The following is a 25,559-nucleotide window of genomic DNA, read 5'->3' as shown; positions in this document are numbered from 1 at the left end:
CTAAACAGGCAAGACGACTGGTCATATTCTCAAGGTGATGAATCCTTATTTAGTGCTGACGTGGAGAGAAATGTAGAGAAATAGAGGAGATGGCCGTATTGTGGTATACCCCTGGTATTCCAGAAGCCGATTGAATTTGAATTCAGGGTCTATATGTGTAAGGTTGAAAAAGCATAACAGGTCAGAAGCATCACAGGAGCAGGAAATCAGAACTTCTGACGAAGGTTTTCGGCGGGGAATGTTGACTTTCCTGCTCCTGTGATGCTGTCTGGCCCTCTGTGCTTTTCAAGCCTCACACCTATAGACTCGGAATTTAAATCCAATCCATAAATCTGGAATAAAAGTAAAGGTGACTGAAAATATCATCAATTAGTGTACATATCTTATCTGGTTCGCTAATGTACTTTGGATAAGGAAACTTCCCAACCTTTTTAAGTCTGGTCTATGTGTGACTTCAAACTCAGAGCAATGTGATTGACTCTTCAGTGACCTCTGAAATAGCCTAAGAGTCCATTTAGTTCAATGGCAATTCGAGATGGGCAACAAACGTCGGCCTTGTCAGCGACGCCCACATCGATGAAAGAGTAAATAAAAACAGTGGATGTTCAATCAAATGTATTTTAAAAATGAGGTGGATTTAAGCACTTGAAATGAACAATAGTTTATGGGGAGATGATGGAAAAGTCGAATTAATGAAATGTTGGGTCATGTTCTTACTGAAGCGGGGGGTGGGAGGAAGAAGTTGGATGGCCCATGTAGCTTATTTATGCCTCTTTTTCTTATGTTCTTGTGTATCAATGCCTTATGATGGTGAAAGTCAAAAGTCGTTTTCTCAGCTTTGTTTTTACCTGCCTAATAGACAGTCTCCACATCTGTGCTTTGCGCAGTGTCGTCTATACGTGACATACAGTTAATAAAAAGAAACTGCTGTACCATTTATCTGCAAATAATAACTAGGATCATTAGCCTTGCTGTAATTTTGTTAGAAAATGTGTTTGTATTGCTGAAAAACTCTTTGATAGTTAAAAGTCTAGAGCTAACAGATTGAAGGAAAGAAGTGGGAATATTTTTGGTTGTACAACCATAAATATTGTTCTTACGCAAAAGGTTTGCAAAGACATTCGAGCTTTAAGCGACGCCTAAGACAATGATTGGTTGATATGGACATACCTACGTTCACCAATCAGAAGCTAGAACATGCCTGGAGATCCCTTTTCCCTCCCCATCCACCATCAACCTAAGATCGGCGACAGTGTAAAATGGACAGCAAGCTGTCGGTTTCTGTCTTGCGATTTGCACGTATACCTACGGATGATTTTCGAATGAATAGGAACGGCCGTCACAAATGAGACTAGGATCTATAAGTAATACTGGTACTTTGCAAATTACAGCTCTCGCAAAATTATATATAGGGAAGTTTATTGAGACCAGTTGGCGAACGGAGCTGCGCTGCACTGAAGCATCTGAAATGTTTTGTCGCTGGAAATGGGATATTATAGAATACACTGGTTAGTAAAACTGCAACTGTTGTACTGTGTATTCCCCTCTTGGATTCTGGTTTCGGGGCAAATTCGTTACTCGATTCCTGAAGAGTTACAGCTGGGTGCCTTTGTTGGAAACATTGCCGAGGATTTGGGTTTACACGTGAAAGAGCTGTCGCCTCGAAATTTTCGAATTGTGCCCGGCCCCAACAAAAGGTTTTTCGACGTAAATTTAGACAATGGGATTTTACTTGTGAAGGAGACAGTTGACAGAGAGCAACTCTGTGGGTCGAGTCTCATATGTGTATTGTCTATAGAGGCTGTGATCGAAAATCCTCTGAATGTCTATCGAATTGAGGTGGAGATTTTGGATATTAACGATAACGTTCCCCATTTTCCAAAAAACGAAATCCGCCTTGAAATGTCTGAACTGGCTGTACCGGGAGCGCGCTTCCCTCTTGAGTGCGCGCACGACCCTGACGTTGGAACCAATTCCCTACAAAGCTACCGATTGCTTGGGAGTCAGTACTTCGGTCTGGACGTTGAAACCCGCAGTGGGGACGAGAAGCTGCCGGTGCTGGTGCTTGAAAAGGCACTGGATCGAGAGAAAGAATCAACCCACAGGTTAGAGCTTATTGCCAAGGATGGAGGGATCCCTCCGCGGTCCAGCACTGCTCAAATAATAATCACGGTGCTGGACGCCAATGATAATTCTCCCGTGTTCTCCCAGTCGGTTTACAGGGTCAGCCTGAATGAAAATGTGCCCAAAGGAACAATGGTGATCATACTGAAAGCAACTGATTTGGATGATGGTTCTAATAGCGATATAGAATATTCTTTTACCAGTCATACCTCAGGGACAGTGCGTGAGCTGTTTGATCTGGACTCCAAAACAGGGGAGATCAAAGTGAAAGGCAATTTGGACTATGAAGAAAATAATGCTTTTGAGATCAATGTTCAGGCAATGGATAAGGGTCCTTATGCGGTTCCAGTGTACTGTCACATACATGTCGATGTTACCGATGTGAATGATAACTCACCAGAGGTATTAGTAACTTCTTTGTTCAGTCCAGTTAGTGAAGGCGATGTGCCCGGGACTGTGGTGGCTCTGATCAGCACCACCGACAAAGACTCAGGAGAAAATGGACATGTCCGCTGTCAAATCCCAGATAACATTCCGTTTAAATTGAATTCTCCTTTAAAGAACTATTACAAATTGTTAACGCGGGAGGAACTGGACAGGGAAACCGCCTCCAAGTACGACATCACTGTCCTCTGTAGTGATGCAAGCTCGACCCCACTGTCTTCCAAGAAAACTTTGCGGGTGGAGGTCACTGACGTAAATGACAATGCTCCACGTTTTAAACAGCCCGTGTACACAGCCTATGTGATGGAGAACAATGTTATCGGAGGGTCAATCCTCTCTGTGGAAGCGTCCGACCCGGACGTCAATGCGAACGGTCAGATATCTTACTCTATTCCGAGAAAACAGATTCAGGACGAACCAGTGACCAACTACGTGCGTATTGATTCAAATAATGGAGTCATCCTTTCTCAGTTAACATTTGATTATGAGAAACTTAAAAACTTTCAGTTCCATGTTCAGGCACAGGATTCTGGAGTTCCAGCACTCAGCAGCAATGTGTCAGTAGATGTTGTTATCCTTGACCAGAACGACAATGCTCCAGTGATTCTGCACCCACTACCTGAGTATGGGCCAACAGCAACAGAGGCAATGTCCCGTTGGGCGGAACCAGGATACCTGGTTACCAAGGTATCTGCCACTGATGCAGACTCTGGTCAGAACTCTCGCCTATCTTATCAGATTATTCAGGCTACTGACCCAGGACTTTTCACGATTTCACCAGATACTGGCGAAATCTGGACAGTCCGTAGAATTGAGGGCAGAGATTCAATAAAGCAGAGTTTAACAATTATTGTAAAAGACAACGGAACTCCACCACTTTCAGCGTCTATGACGATCAGTATATCGGTGGTCGATGAGGAATCAGAGCTGCTTTCTGATGCTGGAAGTTTAAATGAAGATCCCGGGTTCCCTTCTGATTTGAGTTTTTACTTGGTGATATCCTTAGCATTAATTTCGTCCACTTTTCTGATAATTTTAATCGTCCTTGCTGTGAAAGTGCACAGGAACAGAACTCGGCTCGGAGTTTACAGCTGTGCCCTGGACACCTGCTGCTGTTGTGAATCAAGACATTCATTGAATGGCATTCAAAGGGCCAGCAGAAACATTCAGATACCTCCAAATTATGTGGAAGTATTTGGTGGTGACCCTCTGTCTCAGAGTTTCCGCTACGAGACATGTTCAACCTTAGGTTCAACTAAGCATGACTCTGCCTTTTCAAAGGTGTGCACTTCATCTCATTTGAAATGTAACGTCAGGAGTGAATACATTGAGAAGGGAAAAAACCCACACATCTCACCTCCAGAAAAATGTACAAACATTGTAAATAGTGAGGTGAGATATTGCTTCAAAAGGGGAAAAAAGATACACCACAAGTTTGATTTCGTTGCACATAAGTCGATCGGCTGAGTGGTCTGCTTCTACTCCTTCGTTTTGTGGTCTTACATACAATGGAGATTTCCAACGCATAGCTAACTATTTCTGTGTGGTTCTATGCAGTTGAAGGTGAAGATAAAAAATACAACCCAGTAGCTTTCCTTGCATTTTTGGAACAAGAACATATATATTTATGGTATATTTTAAAAAAGGTCCCCAGAGGTGGTGGAAGAGGTGGGGATAGCTGAGAGACAAAGTGTGGAGCTGGATGAACACAGCAGGCCAAGCAGCATCTCAGGAGCACAAAAGCTGACGTTTTGGGCCTAGACCCTTCATCAGAGAGGGTCTCTGATGAAGGGTCTAGGCCAGAAACGTCAGCTTTTGTGCTCCTGAGATGCTGCTTGGCCTGCTGTGTTCATCCAGCTCCACACTTTTTTATCTTACATCTAAAAGAGAACAAGTTAAAACAAAAATCTACAAAATACTATCATTTAACAGAACAATTCCAAATGTTGAATACATATTTACTTTGGGGAAAACTGTGAATCCAAATATATTTTGCACTATATTTATTGGGAAAGAATGCATTTTAATTTGGCATGGAAAAGTGAAAAGTTGCAGATACTGAACGTCTGATGTGTTTAGAATCGAAAATGCTGTGCAAACTCAGCAAGTCTGACAACGTCTGTGGTGAAAGAAAGTGAGTTAACATGTTTCAGATTTGTGTCTGTTCATCAGACTGGGAATAGTTAGAAATATATTGGGATTTGAGTAAGAAGTAGGTAAGACAAGGACAAACAAAGGTTTGCAATAAAATGAATGCCAGGAGAGATATAACAGCCTATAAGCTAGTCTTCCAGGACAAAACGGAATGAGGCAAGAAGCAAAATATATGTTTTGAGTAGAGGTATTGTAAGTTGTGACAAAAACATGAAGAGAAAACCCAACACAGGGAAAGAGAAGAAACAAAATGGGGCAGAGGTTATTGTGAGAAATTAGCTCTCTTGTTCATGCACAGCATGTCGGTTTTGCTGGCTGGACCACCATTTAGTGTCCATACCTAATTGTACGTAGGGCAGTTAAGGGTCAACCACAATGCTGTGGGTCTGAAGTCATATGCAGTTCAGACTAGGTAACGATGGTGGTGTTCTTGTTGTTGGTAAGGATGTTAGTTCCCTTCCCTAAAAGATATTAGTGAATCTGATGGATTTTTCCAACAATCCAATGGACTTGTGGTCAACGTTAGTGCCTTAATTCCAGAATTTTATTGAATTGAAATTTTACCATCTGCCGTAGCATGATTCGAGCATAGGTCCTCAGAACATCATTTAACTCTCTGGGTTGATGGCCACACGAAGATATTGCCTCCCCCAACTGAAGCCAGAGTTAAAATTTGAGAGGTGTAAAGTGTCTATCAAAAGATAAAATACTGTTCCTTACATGCACATTGCGCTTCATGGAACAGTGATGCAGACTGAGGACAGAGATGTCAGTGTAAGAACAAAGTGCAGGACTAAAATAATAAGCCCTTGAAAGCTGAAAGTCATGCCTGCGAACTGAACAAATGTGATCCACATAGCAGCAAGGCAGTCTGCATTTGTTTAACACACCATCCATTCCCTTGGGAAAGAGGAAAAAATATTTTGAGCATAATGTATCCTAAATTAGATTGAGAGAAGTGCGTGTAAATTGCTGCTTCAGCTGAAAGGAGTAATTGGGGTCTCGGGTGTTTAGGGCAGAGAACGTCTAGGTGCCAAACCTGTGATAGCATGAAAGACGCACTTGAATGGCAAGTGTTATTGGGGGTTACTGAAATCTGCATACTTCCCCCAGAGTGTCACGGATAGAACAGAATGCCGGCAGAGGGATCTGAAATCACTTAACTCAATGTGAAAGGGGGATGTCCGTTTGAGAGCATTTTAAGGGGATCAGATGATATGTTTTCAGCATTTCTTTTTGTTTTCCTCTCACTTATGTGTAGTTTACAGTTAAGATAGCCATTACGCATTCACAATATGACACGTGAATCTTGTGTATTAAGTATATGGTTCGAACAGTTCCATTCGAGCTTCTCATAAAAACAAATCACTTCAACTAGTTACTTGGCGTGCATGGCAACATATGTTTTGCACAGAGTGCATATAGATGCATTTCCAAATGTTCATCTTTCTTCAGCTTCTTCTTAGGTACTTTGACGGAGCAAGTTAGATCACTTAAGTAATAGATCAAGGATTTTCATTGTACAACAATAAATGTTAAACTTGCTGACCTGATAGCTTTAAGAAATGCTGCGAGTTGTGATTGGTTGAGGACAAATGGGTCTCCATCCACCAATCAGTGACTGAATGGTGACTGGAGATCCAGACTACCCCCTTCTCGTCCCATCCGCCATCACATAGGATCTGATACAGTGTGATATTGGGTAGCGAGTAGCGGGATATTTTATATTCCCAATCTATAGTGATTTTAGAAGAATTGATAAGATGTATCAGAAATTGCTTCTGAGAATGTATCTCAATTGCAGGTATTATGTCTCTTTATTTTGGATTTTGAAAAATTATACGTAATCATTTTATTCCAAGGAGTAAAGTGGACAGCGCTGTGACGTGCTGAAAGGATTGAAATGCTTTGTGCTAGAAATGGGATTTTATAAAATATATTGGTTGTTAAGATGGCAACTATTGTGTTTATTGTTCCGCTGGAACCTGGTTTCTGGACAGATTCGGTATTCCATTCCTGAGGAATTACAGCTGGGCGCGTTTGTTGGGGACATCGCGGCTGATTTGGGTTTAAATGTAAAGCAGTTATCGACTAGGAATCTTCGGATCGTATCCGGTCCCAGGATAGAGTACTTCGGTTTGAATGTAGACAATGGGATTTTAGTGGTGCAGGAGAATATTGACCGAGAGCAACTCTGTGGCTCGAGCCTCGGTTGTACTTTGACGCTGGAGGCTGTGATCGACGAGCCACTGAATGTGTATCACGTCGAGGTGGAGATTTTGGATATAAACGACAACGGTCCCCATTTCCCGAAGGAACTGCTCCGTTTGGAAATATCCGAGTTAGCGGTGCCTGGAATTCGCTTCCCATTGGAGCCTGCGTACGATCCCGATGTAGGCACCAACTCCTTGCAAAGCTATCAGTTGGCTCCTAATCAGTATTTTAAGTTGGATGTACAATCTCGCAGTGAGGACGTTAAACTCCCGGTTCTGGTGATGGAGCGACCTCTTGATAGAGAACAGCAGCCCACACTGCAGCTAGTGTTGACGGCCACAGATGGGGGCATTCCGCAGAGATCTGGCACTGCACAGATTCTCATACAAACTCTGGATGTCAACGACAATGTACCTACCTTTAGCCAGTCCCTTTATCGTGTCAGTTTGATGGAAAATGTGCCCGTAGGAACGTTGGTGGTCAAAGTGAACGCCACTGACCCAGATGAAGGTTCCAATGGAGAAATTGTCTATTCCTTTAGTAGCCACATTTCTGTTACAGTGCGGGAGCTGTTCAGTGTGGATCCCACAACTGGAGAGATTCGTGTGAAAGGACATCTCGATTTTGAATCAGCAAAGCAATTGGAGATTAGTGTGCAAGCTGTGGATAAAGGCTCAGGATCCGTACCCGTGCATTGCGATGTGATAGTGGACGTGGATGATGTGAATGATAATGCGCCTGAAGTAACGGTGACTTCTTTGTCCAGTTCAGTGCCTGAAGATGCCCTACTGGGGACTGTGCTAGCTTTAATCAGTGTGACTGATTCGGATGTGGGGGAGAATGGAAACACACACTGCCAGATCCCAAAGAACCTTCCTTTCGAATTGGATTCAACATTTAAGAACTATTACCGACTGGTCACCAAAGATTTACTAGATCGAGAAATGGTTTCTCAATATGATATCACCGTTACCTGCTGGGATGAAGGTTCGCCCGTACTCACCTCCAACAAAACCATTCAGCTAAAGATCTCTGATATAAACGACAGCCCGCCACGTTTCTCGCAGAGTTCATACACTACCTATATCACTGAGAACAACGTCATTGGCAGTTCAATCTACTCAGCGCCAGCTTTTGATTCGGATCTAAATCAGAACTCCAGACTGTCCTATTCTATTTTACAGACACAAGTCGGCCACGACCCCGTTTCTAATTATGTCTCCATTAATTCAGACAGCGGTGTAATATCTGCCGAGCGCTCTTTTGACTACGAAGAATTGAAGAAGTTTCAGATCCGGGTCCAAGCTCTCGACGCTGGAATCCCTCCACTGAGCAGTAATGTGGATGTGTTCGTGGTCATTCTAGACCAAAATGATAATGCCCCAGTCATTATATCCCCAATACCGGAGTATGGGTCGACAGCAGTGGAGACAGTATCTCGATCAGCAGAGCCGGGTTACCTGGTGACCAAGGTGTCAGCCACTGATGCGGATTCTGGTCCCAATGCAAGGCTCTCTTATCAACTGGCTCAGGCTACTGACCCTGGTCTTTTTACCATTGCTCCGGACACGGGAGAGATCTGGACAGTACGCCGCATTACGGGTCAAGATGCAACCAAACAGCGCTTGGTTGTCCTAGTAAAAGACGATGGGCTTCCCCCATTGACTGCCACCATAAATATCATCTTATCATTGACGGACAGTGAGAGTGAAATCCTTTCTGAAGTCAATAGCTTAACTGAGGATGACAGACTGCCTTCGGACCTAAGCCTATACTTAGTCATAGCTTTAGGGACGACCTCATCCATTTTTCTAATGATTTTGGTTATCTTGGCTATCAAAGTCCACCAAAGTAGGAACGTTTTTCACCATCACAGCTGCTCCCTTGATACGGGCTGCTGCTTCGGGTCAACGCATTCTCTCAATGGAATACAAAAAGCCAGCGTGAACCTTCAGATTCCCCCGAACTATGTTGAAGTGTTTGGCCGTGACGCACTGTCTCAAAACTTTTGTTACGAGGTATGTTCTACATCGGATAAAGAGACAAGTGGCAACGTATTTCCCAAAATTCAAATTCTTAATCGATATAGGCTACCGCCTTATTGTGACCTCAAGACATGGTCAGGCTTCAAATGTTGTAAAATGATGGGATCAGTTTCTTCAGTGAGGTAAGGCACAGCGCGCAGTAAGCTGGAGATCTTGAAGACCCGTCATTGGTATTGTGCATATCCTCAGGGTATTAATTGTTCTTCCACGCGTAACACAGGTCTGAAACCCAAAGGATAGCTTTCTCCACTTCTGTATTGATTGTTGCCCAAGTGCAAATCATTTTGTAACCTTTCATTTGTCAATAACGCAAACAAAATTGCCTGCCCTTTTTGTAGACTGTTTTGCATAGGCGTCCACCGATGGGTTCAAGAATAACCTGGGAGCTTGAAAGGGTGACCATGGAGAGAATGTTTCCTAAGAATTTAGAATTAAGGGTCACAATTGAATTAAGAATCGCCCATTAACAACCGAGGATTCTTTTTTATTTCAGCGAGGATTTGAGTAGTGGGCTCTTCCTGACAATGCAGAATCTTTAGATACTTTTCGGCAGAGGTAGATAAATTTTGCTGAGAGGTGTGAAAGTTAGGTGGAAATGAATCTAATGTTAGTGTTGCAAATTTAGATTTATAGCCTGGAGACCAATATAAATACAATGCAAAGTTCATAAATTCTGACCAGGGCTTTAAAAAGAACAATTTCAATGTTCGTTTCTAGGCGCCTAATGCGTGCTTCAGCCGGCGAAAAATTTTAGAAGCATTGGGAGAACTTTAAAAAAGAAGTGTGTAAAAGAGCTGCGGATGATGTAAATCAGAAACCAAAACAGAAATTGCTGGAAAACCTCAGCAGTTCTGGCAGTGTCTGTGGAGAGAAATCAAATTTAATGTTTCTGGTGGAGTGATCCTTCCTCAGAACAAAGTAGTGTGACTTTCTACCACTCAAGGGATTAAGTATTGTCAAATACGATATTTTTAAAAAATTTGTGATGTTTATTTAAAGTTTAAAATTGGTGGAACAAATGAGGTCATCCAAATAACGGGGAAAGTCTAGAAGTTGTGTTCCTTTTCAAAACACTGGATAAGGCAACCAACACATCTTTGAATAATTTGTTTTGATGGTCATTCTCAGGGTGTGGGTATGGCTAGGCCAGCAATTGTTTCCTATTCACAATTTCCTTTGAGAAGGCCATGATGCACTGCCTTTTTGAAGCCATTCACAGGGCATAGGTGCATGTGCAGTGCTAAAGTATAACCAGGTTTCATCGAATCAATGCGAACAGATCAATAACAATACATTAAATGTATTTGTAAAAGACTGTCCTGAAATGAAAATGGATAAGAGTGGGACAATGAGCAATAAAAGACAAAAGGAAATGATTGGATTGTGTAAAAGTGATAAGAATGTCTAAAACAGGATACCATGGACACTGGAAACCTGAATGGAAGTCAGAAAACACTGAAAACATTTGGAGGCATTTGTGGAGAGAAAGGCAGAGTTAATTTACTGCTGTTTTATCAGAATGCTGCTGGACCATATTGGGTGAATTCTTTGCCAAGTAAATGAAATATTAGAAAGTTAAAGCATAGCCTATTTTAAACACCTCTTAAGGGTGTGTTAGTCAGTCGTCTCACTTTGTTAGCTAAAAGGGGTGACCATATTGCGGTTAATAAGACCATGAGGGGCATAGATAAGGTGAATAACAAGGGTCTTTTTCCCTATGGTTGGGGGCATATTTTTAAGGTGAAAGGAGAAAGATTTAAAAGAACAAGACGGGTAACTTTTTGGTGCAGAGAGTGGTTTGTGTATGGAATGAACTGCCAGGGAAGGTGGTGGATGCAGCTACAGTTACAGTGTTTAAAAGACATTTGGATAAGTGCATGAATAGGAAAGGTTTGGAGGGATATGGGCCAAGTGCAGCCAAGTGGGGCTACTTTAGTTTGGGAACATGGTCAGCATGGACTGGTTTGACCAAAAGGTCTGGTTCCATGCTATATGACTCTATGACTATCGTTTGAAGAAATATGTGGGCTATATTTGTCCTGATTTGGGAATTCAATTCTTTGCCAATGTATTTATATTCCAGGAGTGACTCGGTATAGTTTAGTTTCTATGGTATAGTTTGACATGTTTGAAAAGAGGCTGCTCAGCATAGTCTAGTCACTCCTGACAGAAAGATGTCATATTTGGTGGAGTGTTTAGAAGGTCAAGTTCTGTTAATGTTTGGAAAACCCTTCAGCAACATAAACTTTATTGATCCTAGACTAACCTTGCAATTCTGTGAGAAGTGCACACAACTGAAGAAGGCATTGTGTGTGTAAGTGAAACGTTATCGCAGCTTTCAAAGAGATAAAGTCACCCTGTGATAGTGATGCTTGCTGCATCAGGAGCAGATATACCTGAAGTGTCCTATGTGAATAATTGAGCACCATCTCAACTGTAAATACAATTGCCTGAGATTCTGACAAATGCAACAAGAGTAATTCCAATATTACACTCTTTGTCAAATTGAATTTGCATTGTTTCGTACTGGTCAGCAACTGGGTTCTGGTATGTGAATTCATGTATTGTAGAACATTGTTTGCTCTATTAATTTAGTCAGGCTGCTGCAGATTTCAAGTGTGAATGATAACAATGTATATTTTAAGTGCCTTTCCTATGTTGTCTATAATGTTGGAAAATGGTATCAGCTTTTATGTATGTTTGATGATGTTTCTAGTAGAATGTGAGTTCTGTTGCTTTACGCTGTAGATCAATTTATTGGAGGTAGTTTTACATATTTATGTCTTGTGACAAACTCATATAATGGAAACATTTACTCATTTCCTTCTTTTGAGTGAGGAGCATAATATATTGGAATCTCAACCCCTAGAAGCAATATATTCACATAGGTTCATTTCTTTTGTTCGGTATTGACACATAGATGGATTGATAATGGTTTTAGATGCCAAAATCTTGTCATCTTTTCAATTCCGCAAGGAGCATACTTATTCTATCTCATGCGTTCAAGAAAATCTCGTGGGTGTTTTTTTAATTGCCTATGTTTATTCCAAATTGCTCAACATTGAACATTTAGATTAAAAGTGTACTCAAATTCAGTTTAGTTCAACTGAGCCCTTTCTGAATATGAAACGGTAAAGAAAAATACAGTTTCTTCATTTACCTGCTAATCTCAAACATTCAAGTCACAAATTTTATTTCACAGCAAAAGTTCAACCTGTATTTGGAGATTGTTATTTTGTGAAGGCTAGGGTGTTTTTACTTATGCTGTACCATCACCTGTACATTTTTTAATCACTCAGGAGATTGGTTAATATAATGGTGAAATTCATGTTGTAATCCTGACAGTCACACATTATTTAATTTGTATACTTGATAATCAGCCCTTCTGGTTTGAGAAATATGACTTTTTCCCCTGTGCTGTTGGGGGAAATATCTTATGCTAGATATTCAGAAGATTGAAGTTATATTTTCAGTTCCATATCGTGTTTGGCCCTGGGAAAAGTTAAATTGACATAAGGTACTTTCAAACATGAACTAAGTTCACTCACTGATTAAATCTTCAATGTCCACAGAAAGCTGCTTGGCAAGTGTTAAGATTATATTTGATTACTCTTTGGCCATTTTAACACTTATATTGCAAAAAAATGATGCTAAAATACGGGAGACTACTCTCTGGAGAGTCTTAATACATGTCTTAAGTGATGCTGCAATACTGATAGTGTTCCATCGATGCAGAAAGGCAATATAATTTGTCATATTTGATTCAGAGTAGATGCCTCATACTCTTTTGAATTTACACAAACCATCTAGCCAAAAGCCAATTTAATAAGTCAGGCAATTAGTTGAAAAATTTTAATGTTATATTTTTCTTATAACATGAGAAAACTGATATTCTCATTAATACTGTCTCAAAATCATTCAGTATCTGTAGAAAACATGCAAGTTCTTTAGTTCAGAGTGTGTGTTGTTCTCCAATATAACTATAATTTTCTTAACTGGATTATATCTTATAACTGCTACTTGCAGCTCAATAGTACTGTATAGATTGTATCAACACAAAACCCGAACTATACCAAATGCATACCGAAATAATTAAAAGAAAATTGCTCACCAAAAATTTGAGGAGATTCCTAAATATAGGGCGAGGGTTCAGGTCACCTGAGCACTAGATTCAGTTATTCAAGTTCATCTCACTGAGTTGATCTTTTAGCGTTTTTTTTCTCAAAAAAAGCACTGAGAAAGTTGCATCCTTTTGTTCTTTTGTGATTCTGAAGTTTGTTATGAAACTAAACACAAGTTCTCTCATAAACTGAAGAGTGTATAAAGGAATACCAAAATCCCAAGCATGCAGAAATTAATGACACTGAGTGGTAGAAGGATATAACAGCTAAATCATAGAATTGGGGTTTGTATTAAAGAAAACCTCTGGTATTATACTGCAACAACTGTTCCTAAGCAACAAACATGGTGGATAGCCCAAAGTACAGCAGTAAATCAAAAATGTAAAAGTTTCAATGGATACTGAGCTTTTCCCCCTTAATGTTAGACATTATGTCATGTGGAAATAATTTTAACAGATTTAGTGCATGCTTTTATTTCATAATGATTGAGTGATGCTGGGTTTTATTTCCTTGGTTTGACATATTAAGTACAGTTAAATCCTTGGGAAATGGAATCTTCATACTTGTTGATAAATTACATGTATTTGTGTCTTTTTTTAACATGACTGTAAAATATATAAAATAACTCAGTTACAAACTTCCCCAAATTGTGTTGAGGTAGCACTGCTAGCAGCATTTTCCTGAGATAGTGCCCATTTTAGAACTGCAGCCATATTGTGTACTGCTGCTGCAGAGGCAGCTTCTTGAATCATGTGTCTGTGGTTCATTTGACACTTTACTGAACCAAAGTGAGAGTCCCTGGAAGCATTCTCAGCTAAATCAGACCTTCAAACCTGATTTATGACCAGATGTTAACACAGGGGAATAGGTGTTTTTGGCTTCACACTTACATCAAACATGAATGCTGTCAGTGTACAGTTTGTATATATAGACATACAGCATGCTTTCTGTGACAGTAAACCTGGTGGTTTAACTCACAAGCTATAGATCTCAGACTATAGTATGAAAATAACCTTCAGTAGTGCGACATTTGAAGCACACAGTTGAAAAAGGGAACGTCTGGTACATTGTGCTGTGATAACATGAATCAGTTGTTGGTCTTTTTACTACCTAATATTGCAAACTGCTACTGTTTAATCAGAGATTTGCAGTTTTCCATTAAGTTTACCATGCTGCAAGACAATTCCTTGTCCTTTTTTCCCTAGTGATGAACAAGCATCTTTATGGAACTAATTTGCTATTTTTAAATTTAAATATTTCTGATAATAGTGAGTATAAACTATGAAAATGCCTCCTTTAGCCCAATAGTCAATAACCCATTTAAACTGCATGTAACATAATAACTCATCATCAACATTGCATTGACCTTACTAAGTTTTGTTTAAATTTTGTCCATTTTTTGTTCTTAACTACTTAAGAAGGCAGCATTAAGTAGTCACAAAAATAAAAGAAAAATACATGCTAGCAATCTGAAATGAAAATAGAAGTGTGGAGAAATTTAGCAGGTCTGGAAACACCTGCAAAAGGAGCAACAAGAGTTAATATTTCAAGTCCATATTACTTTTCTTGTTTCTGAAAAAGAGTTATATTGGATGCAAAATGTCAATTCAGTTTTTGAGTAATTGAGTTTCTCCACCACTTTCTATTTTTATTATATAATTAATTAGGGGCAGTTTGAAAGATTGCTTGTTATGAAATAATTCAGATGCATAATTAATTATTCACCTCTGCCAGTTGAGAACAGAAGAAGGTTTGGGGCGACACAGTGGTGCAATGTTTAGCACTGCTGCTGCATGGCATCAGGATCTGGGTTCAATGCCACTCTGGGGCGACTATGAAATTTGCGCATTTTCCCCATGTTTATATGGGTTTCCTCTCAGTCCTTCAGTTTTCTCCCACAGTCCAAAGATGTGCAGGTTGGGTAAATTGGCCATGCTAAATTACTCATAGTGTCCCAAGATGTGCAGGCTAGATAGATTAGCCATTCGTAATGCAGTGTTACAGGGATAGGATAGTGGGGTGGGTCTGGATGGGATGCTCTTCAGATGGTCAGTGTGGACATGATGGGTCAAATGGCCTGCATCCACACTGAAAGAATACTATGATTCTAATTCAATATAATTTACATAGCCATCTCACAATCACTACCAATGGTGATCCCAATCTAGAAATTCAGATGTGTGAATCTCCTGTTTAAGTTTCACACTTTTAAAGGTTAAATATGGTCTTTTCGGGCAATGGGCTGTATTAAGCAGTCAAACACATTATAACTCTGGCATTTAGTCCTTTTTGCTTTCTGGAATCCAGCTCATGAGTAAACATTCCAATGGTGATGTGCCCAATAAAGATGTCATAGAATCATAGAGTCATGCAGCACAGAAACAGGTCATTCCACCATTTTAAAAAATGTTAAACTGAAAGTGAGCATACAATCAAATGTCCTTAATTAAGGAAAAACTGGAACTTTTAAAGGTATAAAACATAAAAGATGATGAACCTGTATGAAACTCCAGTAAGTCTTCAGAATATTATGTCTTGTGATGGACTCCCAAAATTTTGAAAAAGTCACACTTTTACTTTGGAATGATGAGAGTACTTTTTGTTTAATTCTAACCTATTGTGCTGCTTGGTAGAAGACAATTTATTGGCCATGTCATGTTACACACAAACCTAAGTGTCCATTGCAGCTGTGAATATGGTCCATTGGATAACTTACAGATAAAATTTGTTCTAAGCTAATTAGTTTTTTAAACATACTGCAGTATCATATCTAGACATTACAGAAAAACAGCTTGAATATACAGAATTTTTGCTGAAATAACACTGATTTTATGGCAGAATGATATAACTATTACAAATTCTGAATAAATAGGACTGTATATGTCGATCGTTGAAGGGTTAGGAATAAATTGAAGCCATAATACAAAACTTAAGTTAAAATATTTGGAATAGAGCTCTAGATAACATTTTTTTGAACAAACAGTCAAGAGGCTGTGGGGTTAATTTGTACAGTTAGTTGATGAGACAGAAACTAGGTTCATAATTGATATTTTCCAGTGGGCTTGTTGATGGTAACATCAGTAGCAAGTTGGGATCTTAAGCCCACACTTGGCAGAAGCCAGGCCAGTGGAGCTTTTTATCCAGGAAGCAATCTCTTGAATGACTGTAGGATGGAGCTTGCTATCCTACCAAAGAAAGGAGTCAGTATGGTTGACCAAATCATAAGACTGGCAGCTGCAGAGCCTTGGCGGCTCAAGTGGGAGAGGTTAACCCCTGCCTCCACTGTCATCAAAATGGAGTCAGAAAATTTCAGCACAAAGTTCAGGAGCAAATTGGATAGGTGAATAGGGAAGAAGATAGCTGTAATGATTTGGGAAGAAGGAGGTGTTTAATGGGTTCTGAATTATTTTCTGGCATAGAAGGCAAGTGTTGCAACATAATGACTGGGCTAAATTATCTGTTCTTATGGTGTAACTTCTATTTATTTATATGTGTACATTAAGAGCAGTATTTTTTTTTTAAAAGCAACATTCTCAATAGTATTTGGGAAACACTTGGAACAAAAATAACAGTCCTTTAACTTTCTTTCCAATTTTAATGAGGTTAAAGTTGTAGATAACATTTAAACATGTCCACATGGCATGTAACATGTCGTACATATTAATAAGAGTTTTTTTTGTAGGTAAAACAACCGAATGCTGACTGGCGTTTCTCACAGACTCACAGAGCCGAGCTAAACAGGTACTTATACATTTTCTTTTGATGCCCTGGAGTTTTCTTAGTTCCAGAATTCATGGTTATGTACAGCCATTGGCATATGGACTACATTGAAGACGTTTCACATACTTAACTTCAGTGTTGTTATAAACATTGGTGATTCCTTCAGAACATTTAGCTACTTTCTAACTTATCAACAATTCACTCTTTTCCACCTAGTGGTCCAATGTGCGAAAGTAATAATATGAAATGGGTTACCCATCTTTTTAACCATAAATGGGCTAGTATCTCATTCAATGTCTGTGATGAGAGTATTATAATAGCAGGGATACAACAATAGTTCTTAATGATGCTAAACTAAAGGGATGAAAAGAATACCATGTTTGCATGTTATCCAATAGCTGCTGACAGAAAGGGCATTTGTGAATGTCAGCTGTAGGCAACATTACACTTACTTTTGAAGCTTTTTGATTACTGAATATTTTGGCAATACTTGTATGTCAGGTTTGCACGTGAAGTAACAGGGAAAGAGAATATTTTGGAAGTGATAAAAATGAGCCATTTTAGAAAAAAGTAGCTGATGAGAGATTTAATTGTTAAGAGGAGTTTAAATAGAAGAGAGAGGAAGGATTAATTTCAATTAGAAGAGAGGTTAATAACCAGGCAGAATTGATTAAACATAATTAGTAAAGGATTAGGGGAGGTGTGTGTGAAACTCCCTGCCTGAAAGGGTACTACAAGGCAGAAGTCCTGGAATCGCTCAAAAAGATTTGAAAGTGCCTTTAAAGTGTTTGACATCACAGGGCTATAGTTCAAGTGCTGCATAGTACAATCAGGCTTGGGTCATTTGGTGGAAAGTGCCAATCAGATTGCATAGAACCAAATAGAAGATCATTAAATGTTTTAAGGCTTACATACATGGATTCTTGTTAGACACGGGCATTGAAGGGTATCAGGAGTAGAAGGAAATGCGCAATTCATGACACAAAAACCTTAGCCATGATATTTTTGAATAGTAAAGCAGGCCTGAAGGACCAGAAGAAATACCATTGCCACTAATTTGTAATTTGTTTATTTTCTTTCCTGCTCTTTCCTCATGATATATTTTCTTCCTTTCAAGTATCCAGCCAGTTCCCTTTTCAAAGAATTGAATCTGTGTCAACCAGCCAGTATTTTGCAGATTATAGCAACTGCTGTGTGAAAAAATCTCTTTAATGCTCTTCAGTTTTTGTACCAAATATCCTAAAACTGTGCTGTCTGTTACTGACTCTTCAGTAGGACTCCTAAGTGGTAACCGTTTCTCCTCATATACTCTATTAAACTGAATTATTTTTGCACATCTCCATTGAATTGTTCCCTAACATTCACTGCTGGAATTAGAACAATCACAAACTCTCCAGTTTCTCCATTAAACTGAAGTCCCTCATTTCTAATATTAATCTCAACCCCTAATTTGTGTCCTCATTTGGGTATGTAAGATAGATCTGTGACTGGAAAACAGTAAATGCTAAATATTGCTTTAAATTATATTACAAAAGTTGAACAAAGTAAAAACTAATGTCAGAAAATTCTGGAACTTAAGTGTTTCTTGTGAAAAATAATCAATATGCCGAATGCACACCTGATGGAATGATAGACACCATTTGCTGATGGTTTCCTTCGTGGAGTCCTTCTAGGGATTCCCATGCTTGTTTCTGCTTTGGTCCAATTTGACTGGGACAACACCAAGATCCTGGGACAAGCAAAATGGGGATAAACAGGATAATGAAAAGTCTGCAGAAAAACAACGAACCAGCTCAGCGAACCAACCAACCACAACATCCACAACTGAGCTTCAAATCTACTCCAAAACCTTAATACTGGGCTCTTGGTCTTTCAGCATAGCTAACAAATTTTATTTTCAAACACATATTAAATTCCATTTTGAAAGTTTCTTTGAATCAGCTTCTACCACCCTTTCAGACATACATTAAAAATTATTAAAACCCACCGTTTAAGACGAATTGTCCTCTGCCTTTAGTTCTTAATTCCTAAATTTGAAACTTTTGGATGCTACCCCTGCAGAAGTTGCAAGTATCTTCTCCTTCCTTTCACCATTGAACCTTCATGATTTGGGGCATCTTTGTTAAATGTCTCTTACTGCTCCCTGATTTAAGAAGAACAGTTCCAGCTTCTCCAGTCTCACCATGTATCTGAAGCTTCCCTGTGGTATCTTTATAGTAAATACTCTCTTGTACCCTCTCCAAGGCCATACCACATTCTTCCAAATATAAGGTTCTGAGAACTGAACATGGAACTCCAGTTGAGAACTAGCCTGGTGAATGGTGATTCAGAAAGCTTAAGTTAAAATTCCTTGCTTTGGTCCTCTATTCGTTTATTGAGAAAATCTTATATGTTTTTGTTAACTGCTTTATCAGTGGTACTGTTACCTCCAAACTTTAGGGCTTTACAACCAAATTCAAGGAAATGTTACAGTGGAGGCTATTCGGCCCATCATGTTTGCACCAACTGTCCGAGCATTTTGCATTAGGGCCATTCTCCTGCCTTCTCCCAGTAACCCTGAACATTCTTTATATTTAATTAATAGCTAATGCCTCAATTGAAGCTGCCTCCACCACAATTTAAATACTCATAGTTTTCCCATCCCAAATTGGAAACTTGCCTCATCTTAAAAAAGAAGCTTGCATTTATATAGTGGCTTTAAAATGTTCCATCGTTCCCCCATACTAGTTCTGCCTAACCCTAACCTAAACCTTATTGCATCAAGAAAGTAGAACACCTAGACATGAAGAGAGATACAGGTAGGTGACCAGAGCCTTGTGGGAGTTTTAGGGACCATATTAAAGGAAGAGAGAATGTGCCCAAGCAGCTGAAGGGATGGACACAAATGGTGATGCAATTCAAAAATAGGGAAAATGGGGAAGTCTTGCTAATACTGTACAAAGATTACCAGACCACAGCTGGAATACTGCACACAGTTTTACTCTCTTTACCTAAGGAATGATATACTGGCATTGAAGGCAGTCTAGTAAAGCTTCACTATGTTCATCATGGGTCTGGAACAATTTTCTTATGAGGAGAGGTTGAATAATTTGTGCTTGTAGTCAATGGAGATTAGAAGAATGAGAGGGGATTTATTGAAGCATATAAGATTCTTAGAAGGCTTGACTGGGTAATGCTGAGTCTTAATTTCAGAATAAGGGGTCTTCCATTTAAGACAGAGATGAGGAGGATGTCCATCTCTCAGAGGGTAGTGAATCTGAGGAATTTGTTAACACACAGGGTTATTAAGTCTGGGTCAAGAAGTATCTTCAAGAGTGAGGTGGACATATTTTTAGTCAGTAAGAGAATCAAGAGTTATGGGGAAAAGGCAGGAAAGTGAAGTTGAGAATGATCAGATCAGCTCTGATCTCTGAGTAGTGGAGCAGACTGAATGGGCTGAGTAGCCCATTACTGCTGGTATACTGTGTGATCTTAAGGTTTAAAGCTGAAGAAAACAATTCCTTGATTTGAACAGACAGCATAAGTAAGAAATCATATTAGGAAGTGAAACTTCTATTTTAGGTCAGTTCAGACTCTGGTTCATCATCTACAACTTTCATACCCTTGTTTTCATGTCTAGTGACTACATTCCCTGCTTTTTCTGCAGTTCTCAGTATCAGGAGGATGAAGGACCACAGCATGACATACAACGTGAAGTTCAGCGTGAGGTACAGTGTGATGTCCAGTGTGAAGCACCTCGTGACGTCCAGTGCAATGTGCCCCATAACATTCAGCATGAGGTTCAGCGTGATGTTCCCTGTGATGTGCAGCGAGTGGCTGAGAACGAACCTGGTGGAGCAAGGAAACCAGCATGTGCAAGGCCTGCAGCCATCCCTGGTCAGTGCTGGACAAAAAGCAACATACATGTTGAAGACTAATGTTCAGATAGGTCAAATTAACTTTTCTCAATGCTTTTCCTTTTTACAGTGCGGCAGAATTATGTGCTGTTAACAAGACTTGCCATGCTTATGTATAACTTAGAGAAATAAGCAGTTAGTTAACCAGTGCTAGACATAAGCGACATCACACTGTATGAATGTTAGCATATAAAAACACGATCAATTTCCATAAAATAATTTTCTCCATCAACTTAACAGAGATGCTAGAAAATTGAAAATAAACCAGTAGCATGTTGGTTAATATAAGCAAAGCTATAGTTTACATTCATATTTCAATGACATTATTTCAAGGCTATTATGCTTAAGGAAAATGAATTCATGAGGATTGGGGAGAAACTGCAGCAAATAGAGGTTTGGAAAGGGAATGTAAATTGAGAATATTTGGAGCATATTATGGAAAGCATAGTACAAGAAAGTAATTTTGCAATGAACCATTTTGATGTCAGGCTTCATAAGCTAGAAGTTTTCCAGGCACTTGTAACTTCTGCATGTAGTTTGCATGACTGTGCATTCATCTGTTCAACTAGCCTAAGTTGCCATTGTCATTTTAGTATTATAGTCCTCAAAATGGTTAAGGAGATTGAAATCATTGTCAGCAATATTTGTAACGAAATTAGTAATATGTTCATGCAAAATCAACAGAATAATAAATTCATTGCAAATTCCACTGACGTAAATTGCACCACCAAAAACTGAAAATGTGTAGTGTTAGCAAGTGTCCAAGAAAGGTATGAAGAAAAATATTGCCCAACTAAAACACAAAATACACTTTGGGCCTTGCAGTTAGTGAGCTAAAGAAGTACAAATACTTAATGCCATTCATCTCAAATTCCTCTATCTGCTTTTAGAGGGAAATCAGTGCAACATACTCTCTTTTCAACTAGTTATTGTCATTACTTAAATACTATTAAATGTGCTAAACGTAAATTTATGCTTTGGTGTCTCACTGCAAGAGCCTTTATTTCCTTGAGCAAGTGGTTTATTCCGACAAAGACTGAGAAGGATATAAAGATACTGTATTTATTCCAAATGTTCTTGTTCCTTCACTAAAAGAGGAGAACAGAAATGTAAAGGCATCTTGTGAGTAAATTAAAAAAGAACGCCATTTGTAAAGGTATATTCGCCCAAATACGACATGGATTAATCAACTTTTGTGTGCTATATTTAGAAACAAATGAGAACACAATGAACTCCAGAGTAAGAAAGGATCCTGCAGGCACAAAGTAGAAAAATGTGCTGTATTTCCACATCTGGAGATTGGTTGGAACCTCAGATGGAACAATTTAGGGGCCAAGTAAGGGTATTCACTTTCTGCAAGAAGTCATATAAGCTACATCAGTTTTGTTACTGAAATGACTGTCAGACACACTCTGCTTGCCAGTAGTGAGCAGGGATAAAAGCTGGCATTATTATCATTAGTAAGTAGTATATCATTATACTAAGGTTCCCTATCTGAGATATGTACGTCCTGCTATTGGACTGATGCAGTTCCTACTTCTTTCAATTCAAAGATCTCATAAATTTTAATGGTACATGTAATTTTCAATATTGTGAAAGTTTATTTGGCCTGTCTAGCAGTGTCCTTTTAAAAGCTATTTACAATCATTCCAAACTAGCACAGCCGTTTAACCATCTGTCGGAAAAGAGCTACAAAAAAATTCCATAATTGCCGAAAGATTAAGAAGCAAACTGGAAGTGAGGGAAATGAAAATCATACTTGTAGTCACTTGTAGCAATATCATAAAGAGTTTAGCAACATGTGTTCTCGAAATGAGTTTGTTTGTTTGTGCCATTTTATTTGTTATTTTTATGTAGCAATGCCATTAGTTAGTTTAGCATTGCATTGTACTATCTGGGATAGAGATCAGATTGAACTTCCCACCGCAATAATTCTTCAACGGAACTTTGTGGTCTTCAAAGTTATATTCCTGGTTAATGGGAAGGATGAGATTGTATCATCTGCACAATATAATTGAAACCAGCCTAGTTACTGGCATTTATCCAAACCCTTCATGGTTAATTCTTTGAGTTGATAGATTCACGATGAACGGTCAAACTAATGTTGAATCAACCAAATTCCATTAACGTTTGGAATTTCCAGTGTACTGCACTATAAAGCATTATTGTCCTATGCTGCAGGGATTGCTACATTCTGTGTGGCACAGCATGTTGCTTCATTAATTTGTGCTTATAACCTTTCAATTGATGATACTTTTAATGGAATCATGCCACTGTAAACAGGGAATGGTAGACGTTAAGGTGAGATGGGCAGCGAGGAAGGAACCTGAAAGTAGAGTCATTATGGGGTTTCAAGCATTGTTTAGTGGCATGTTCAAAACAGCAGTGCTGGAGACTGGGTTTGGGGTGGTGGGTGGTGGGGGAGCAAGATAAAAACAAAAGGTGCTGGTAAAAGTCAGCAGATCTGCAGCATCCATGGAGAGAGAAACTTAACTTTTGAGGCTGATTTGACAATGATTTGAATATGAATTCCAGTTCCGAAGAAGAGTCATACAGACTTGAAACATTTACACTGTCTCTGCTTCCATAGATGCTTACAGTTTCTCTCGCATCCTCTCTTCTTATTTCAGATTTTCATATTGTACTGTATTTTGCATTAATTTGAGTTTCTTGAAGTGCTGGTCATGAGTGATATTGTTGTGATTACTGTCAGTGTATTGATCTTTTATGGTATAGATGATTATGATTTCAACTAGAATTCTTTGAGTTGTATTATGGTTGCAATGTGTTTGAACAGGGCTAATCAATCCAATTTAAGCATGAAAAGATCTGTTGCGTAGTGAACATACAGGCATTGTTGGTGTGAACAAAGTGCTTGAAACTCTGGATTTATGAAACGAATCCTTCTGAGGGCCATTGAGATACTAAGATAATAAAATGTGAGGCTGGATGAACACAGCAGGCCAAGCAGCATCTCAGGAGCACAAAAGCTGACGTTTCGGGCCTAGACCCTTCATCTGATGAAGGGTCTAGGCCTGAAACGTCAGCTTTTGTGCTCCTGAGATGCTGCTTGGCCTGCTGTGTTCATCCAGCCTCACATTTTATTATCTTGGAATCTCCAGCATCTGCAGTTCCCATTATCTCTGATGCCATTGAGATACTGTTCTGTTCATGAAAGATTTTCCCTTTACTGTTGAGATTGTACCTTATAGAGAGATGCTATGCAACATTCTGTCATTTTCAGGAACAAATATTCAAATTCTATAGTGAGACATCAAGGTTGCTCATAAAGCACACATCTTCCTGCCTTCACATGAATATTTCCCTTCAATTAGCTCCTCTTGGCAGACCTTACTTGGCATGCACACATTTGGTATTTGGCTAATATATCCTGTCAATCTTACTGTTCAGCAGATTGTAGATGCCTGGCATATTGGTCAGGGAGACTATCATAGGAAGAAACTTGGAAATGTGGCACACATCGTCAGGACATAGGCTTTGGCTGAGCTAAAGTGGCATTGGATGTTTTTTATGTAAATCTGCGAATATAACTCAAGAGGTCAGATAGACCTGACAGAAAACAATATGCAGGTTTCACATGGATTAAATTTCACGTATATAATTTTTAGATACAGCATGTTTGAAACATGTTCAAACTATTCATTACACTTCCTAATAATGGCCAAAAGTTGATTTGGAGCCTATTTAATATTAGGATATATGTGTCAGCTGATTCATCATAGCAAAGAATATTTTGGAACTTAGTGAGTGGAAGTCTTCAGATACAACATACAAGTGCAAGGCAAGTGCATATGTCTACTCTCACTTGTTTAAACCAATGTGAAAACTAGCAACCAAATTCAAAAGTTGCAGCTCCCTGTGATACCACAAATGCACTGTGTTCAAGATTGTTATCTATAACAAAACCTCTCCGTATGTATCGACACCACAGCAGTTGTTCTGCTGCAAAAGACCTTCAGTCAGCAACAATACTATGAGTACAGTATATAATGCAGTTCAGGGTCAGTGACTGATCTGACAGTAGAGCGGCACAGCAAGATTCCCTGAAGGAGGAAATTCATTCTGCTACATTTTTGTCCCAGCTTTGGCTTTGAAATACAATTTTCACCCTACAGGAGGAATTTCATATCAGAAATTGGTGAGCCCTCTCAAAGACCTCAGCTTCATTTCCTGCTCCTGACCATCTGTTGGTGATTGCTGATTGCAGGAGGGCACACCTCCAAACCTGATCCATCTGAAAGTTGAACCTGTAACAGGGTGGCTAGTGATTGTTGACATATGAGCAATGCACCCACACCTCCTCGCTACATCAACAAAATGGCAGGCTTTCATCAGACATTTTATGAGTGGTCACTGGACTCACATTCAAAAAGACACTGATTAGTCTGCTCAATGTTGAGAACAAGTAAAAGCAATCTTTGCTGAGCACGAAGCCTTTCTACATTGAAATTTCAACTGGTTTTATGTAGGTAATAAGGACATAACCTGCATATTTCAGTAGTTTCCTACCTAAAACAGGCTACCTCATCAGCTGCCTCTCCGAGGACTCTATCCAAGATGATGGTAATGTCGCACCAGTGTAAATGGGTCAATAAGTGACCCAATTTCAGGACACAATTACAGTGTCTGGAGGGGAGGTAAAATCAGGCCTTGCATCTTTGAGTGCACAATTGGAATCACTTGGCAGGAATATTAAATGTGCATGATGAAGTCACTGTCATGATAAAAGAAAAGTAGGGGAAAAGGTTAGTTCTTCGTTACCTCAATATAGAGCAGGTCAGTACCTCTTACAGAAGCATATTTATAAACACATCTGTCTC

The 25,559-nt window shown here is 39.3% G+C and overlaps 2 protein-coding genes across 9 annotated transcripts in view; both read left to right on the top strand.

The window, feature by feature from the left end:
• LOC125458288 (protocadherin gamma-A11-like) overlaps window positions 1-25,559 on the top strand; it is a 199,301-nt gene that overhangs the window by 131,745 nt on the left and 41,997 nt on the right. For 6 of the 8 annotated variants that reach the window (XM_048543453.2, XM_048543451.2, XM_048543452.2 and 3 more), the window contains exons 2-3: window positions 16,785-16,843; window positions 20,469-20,698. In XM_048543453.2, coding sequence (XP_048399410.1) covers window positions 16,785-16,843; window positions 20,469-20,698 — 289 coding nt within the window. Of the gene's footprint in view, window positions 1-6,532; window positions 8,955-16,784; window positions 16,844-20,468; window positions 20,699-25,559 lie in introns of those variants that run through there. The other 2 variants (XM_048543457.2, XM_048543456.2) reach the window with 1 other exon arrangement.
• On the top strand, window positions 324-6,590 carry LOC125458214 (protocadherin-10-like). Its single transcript, XM_059650516.1, has 3 exons — window positions 324-3,849; window positions 4,338-4,385; window positions 6,585-6,590. The coding sequence occupies exons 1-3, from the start codon at window positions 1,486-1,488 to the stop codon at window positions 6,588-6,590; spliced, it is 2,418 nt and encodes an 805-aa protein (XP_059506499.1). The 5' UTR covers window positions 324-1,485.

The sequence above is a fragment of the Stegostoma tigrinum genome, chromosome 13 (genome assembly GCF_030684315.1).
Source record: "Stegostoma tigrinum isolate sSteTig4 chromosome 13, sSteTig4.hap1, whole genome shotgun sequence".
Classification (NCBI taxonomy): domain Eukaryota; kingdom Metazoa; phylum Chordata; class Chondrichthyes; order Orectolobiformes; family Stegostomatidae; genus Stegostoma; species Stegostoma tigrinum.
Note: the sequence above shows the minus strand (reverse complement) of the source record. Positions and strands in the feature narration are given on the sequence as shown.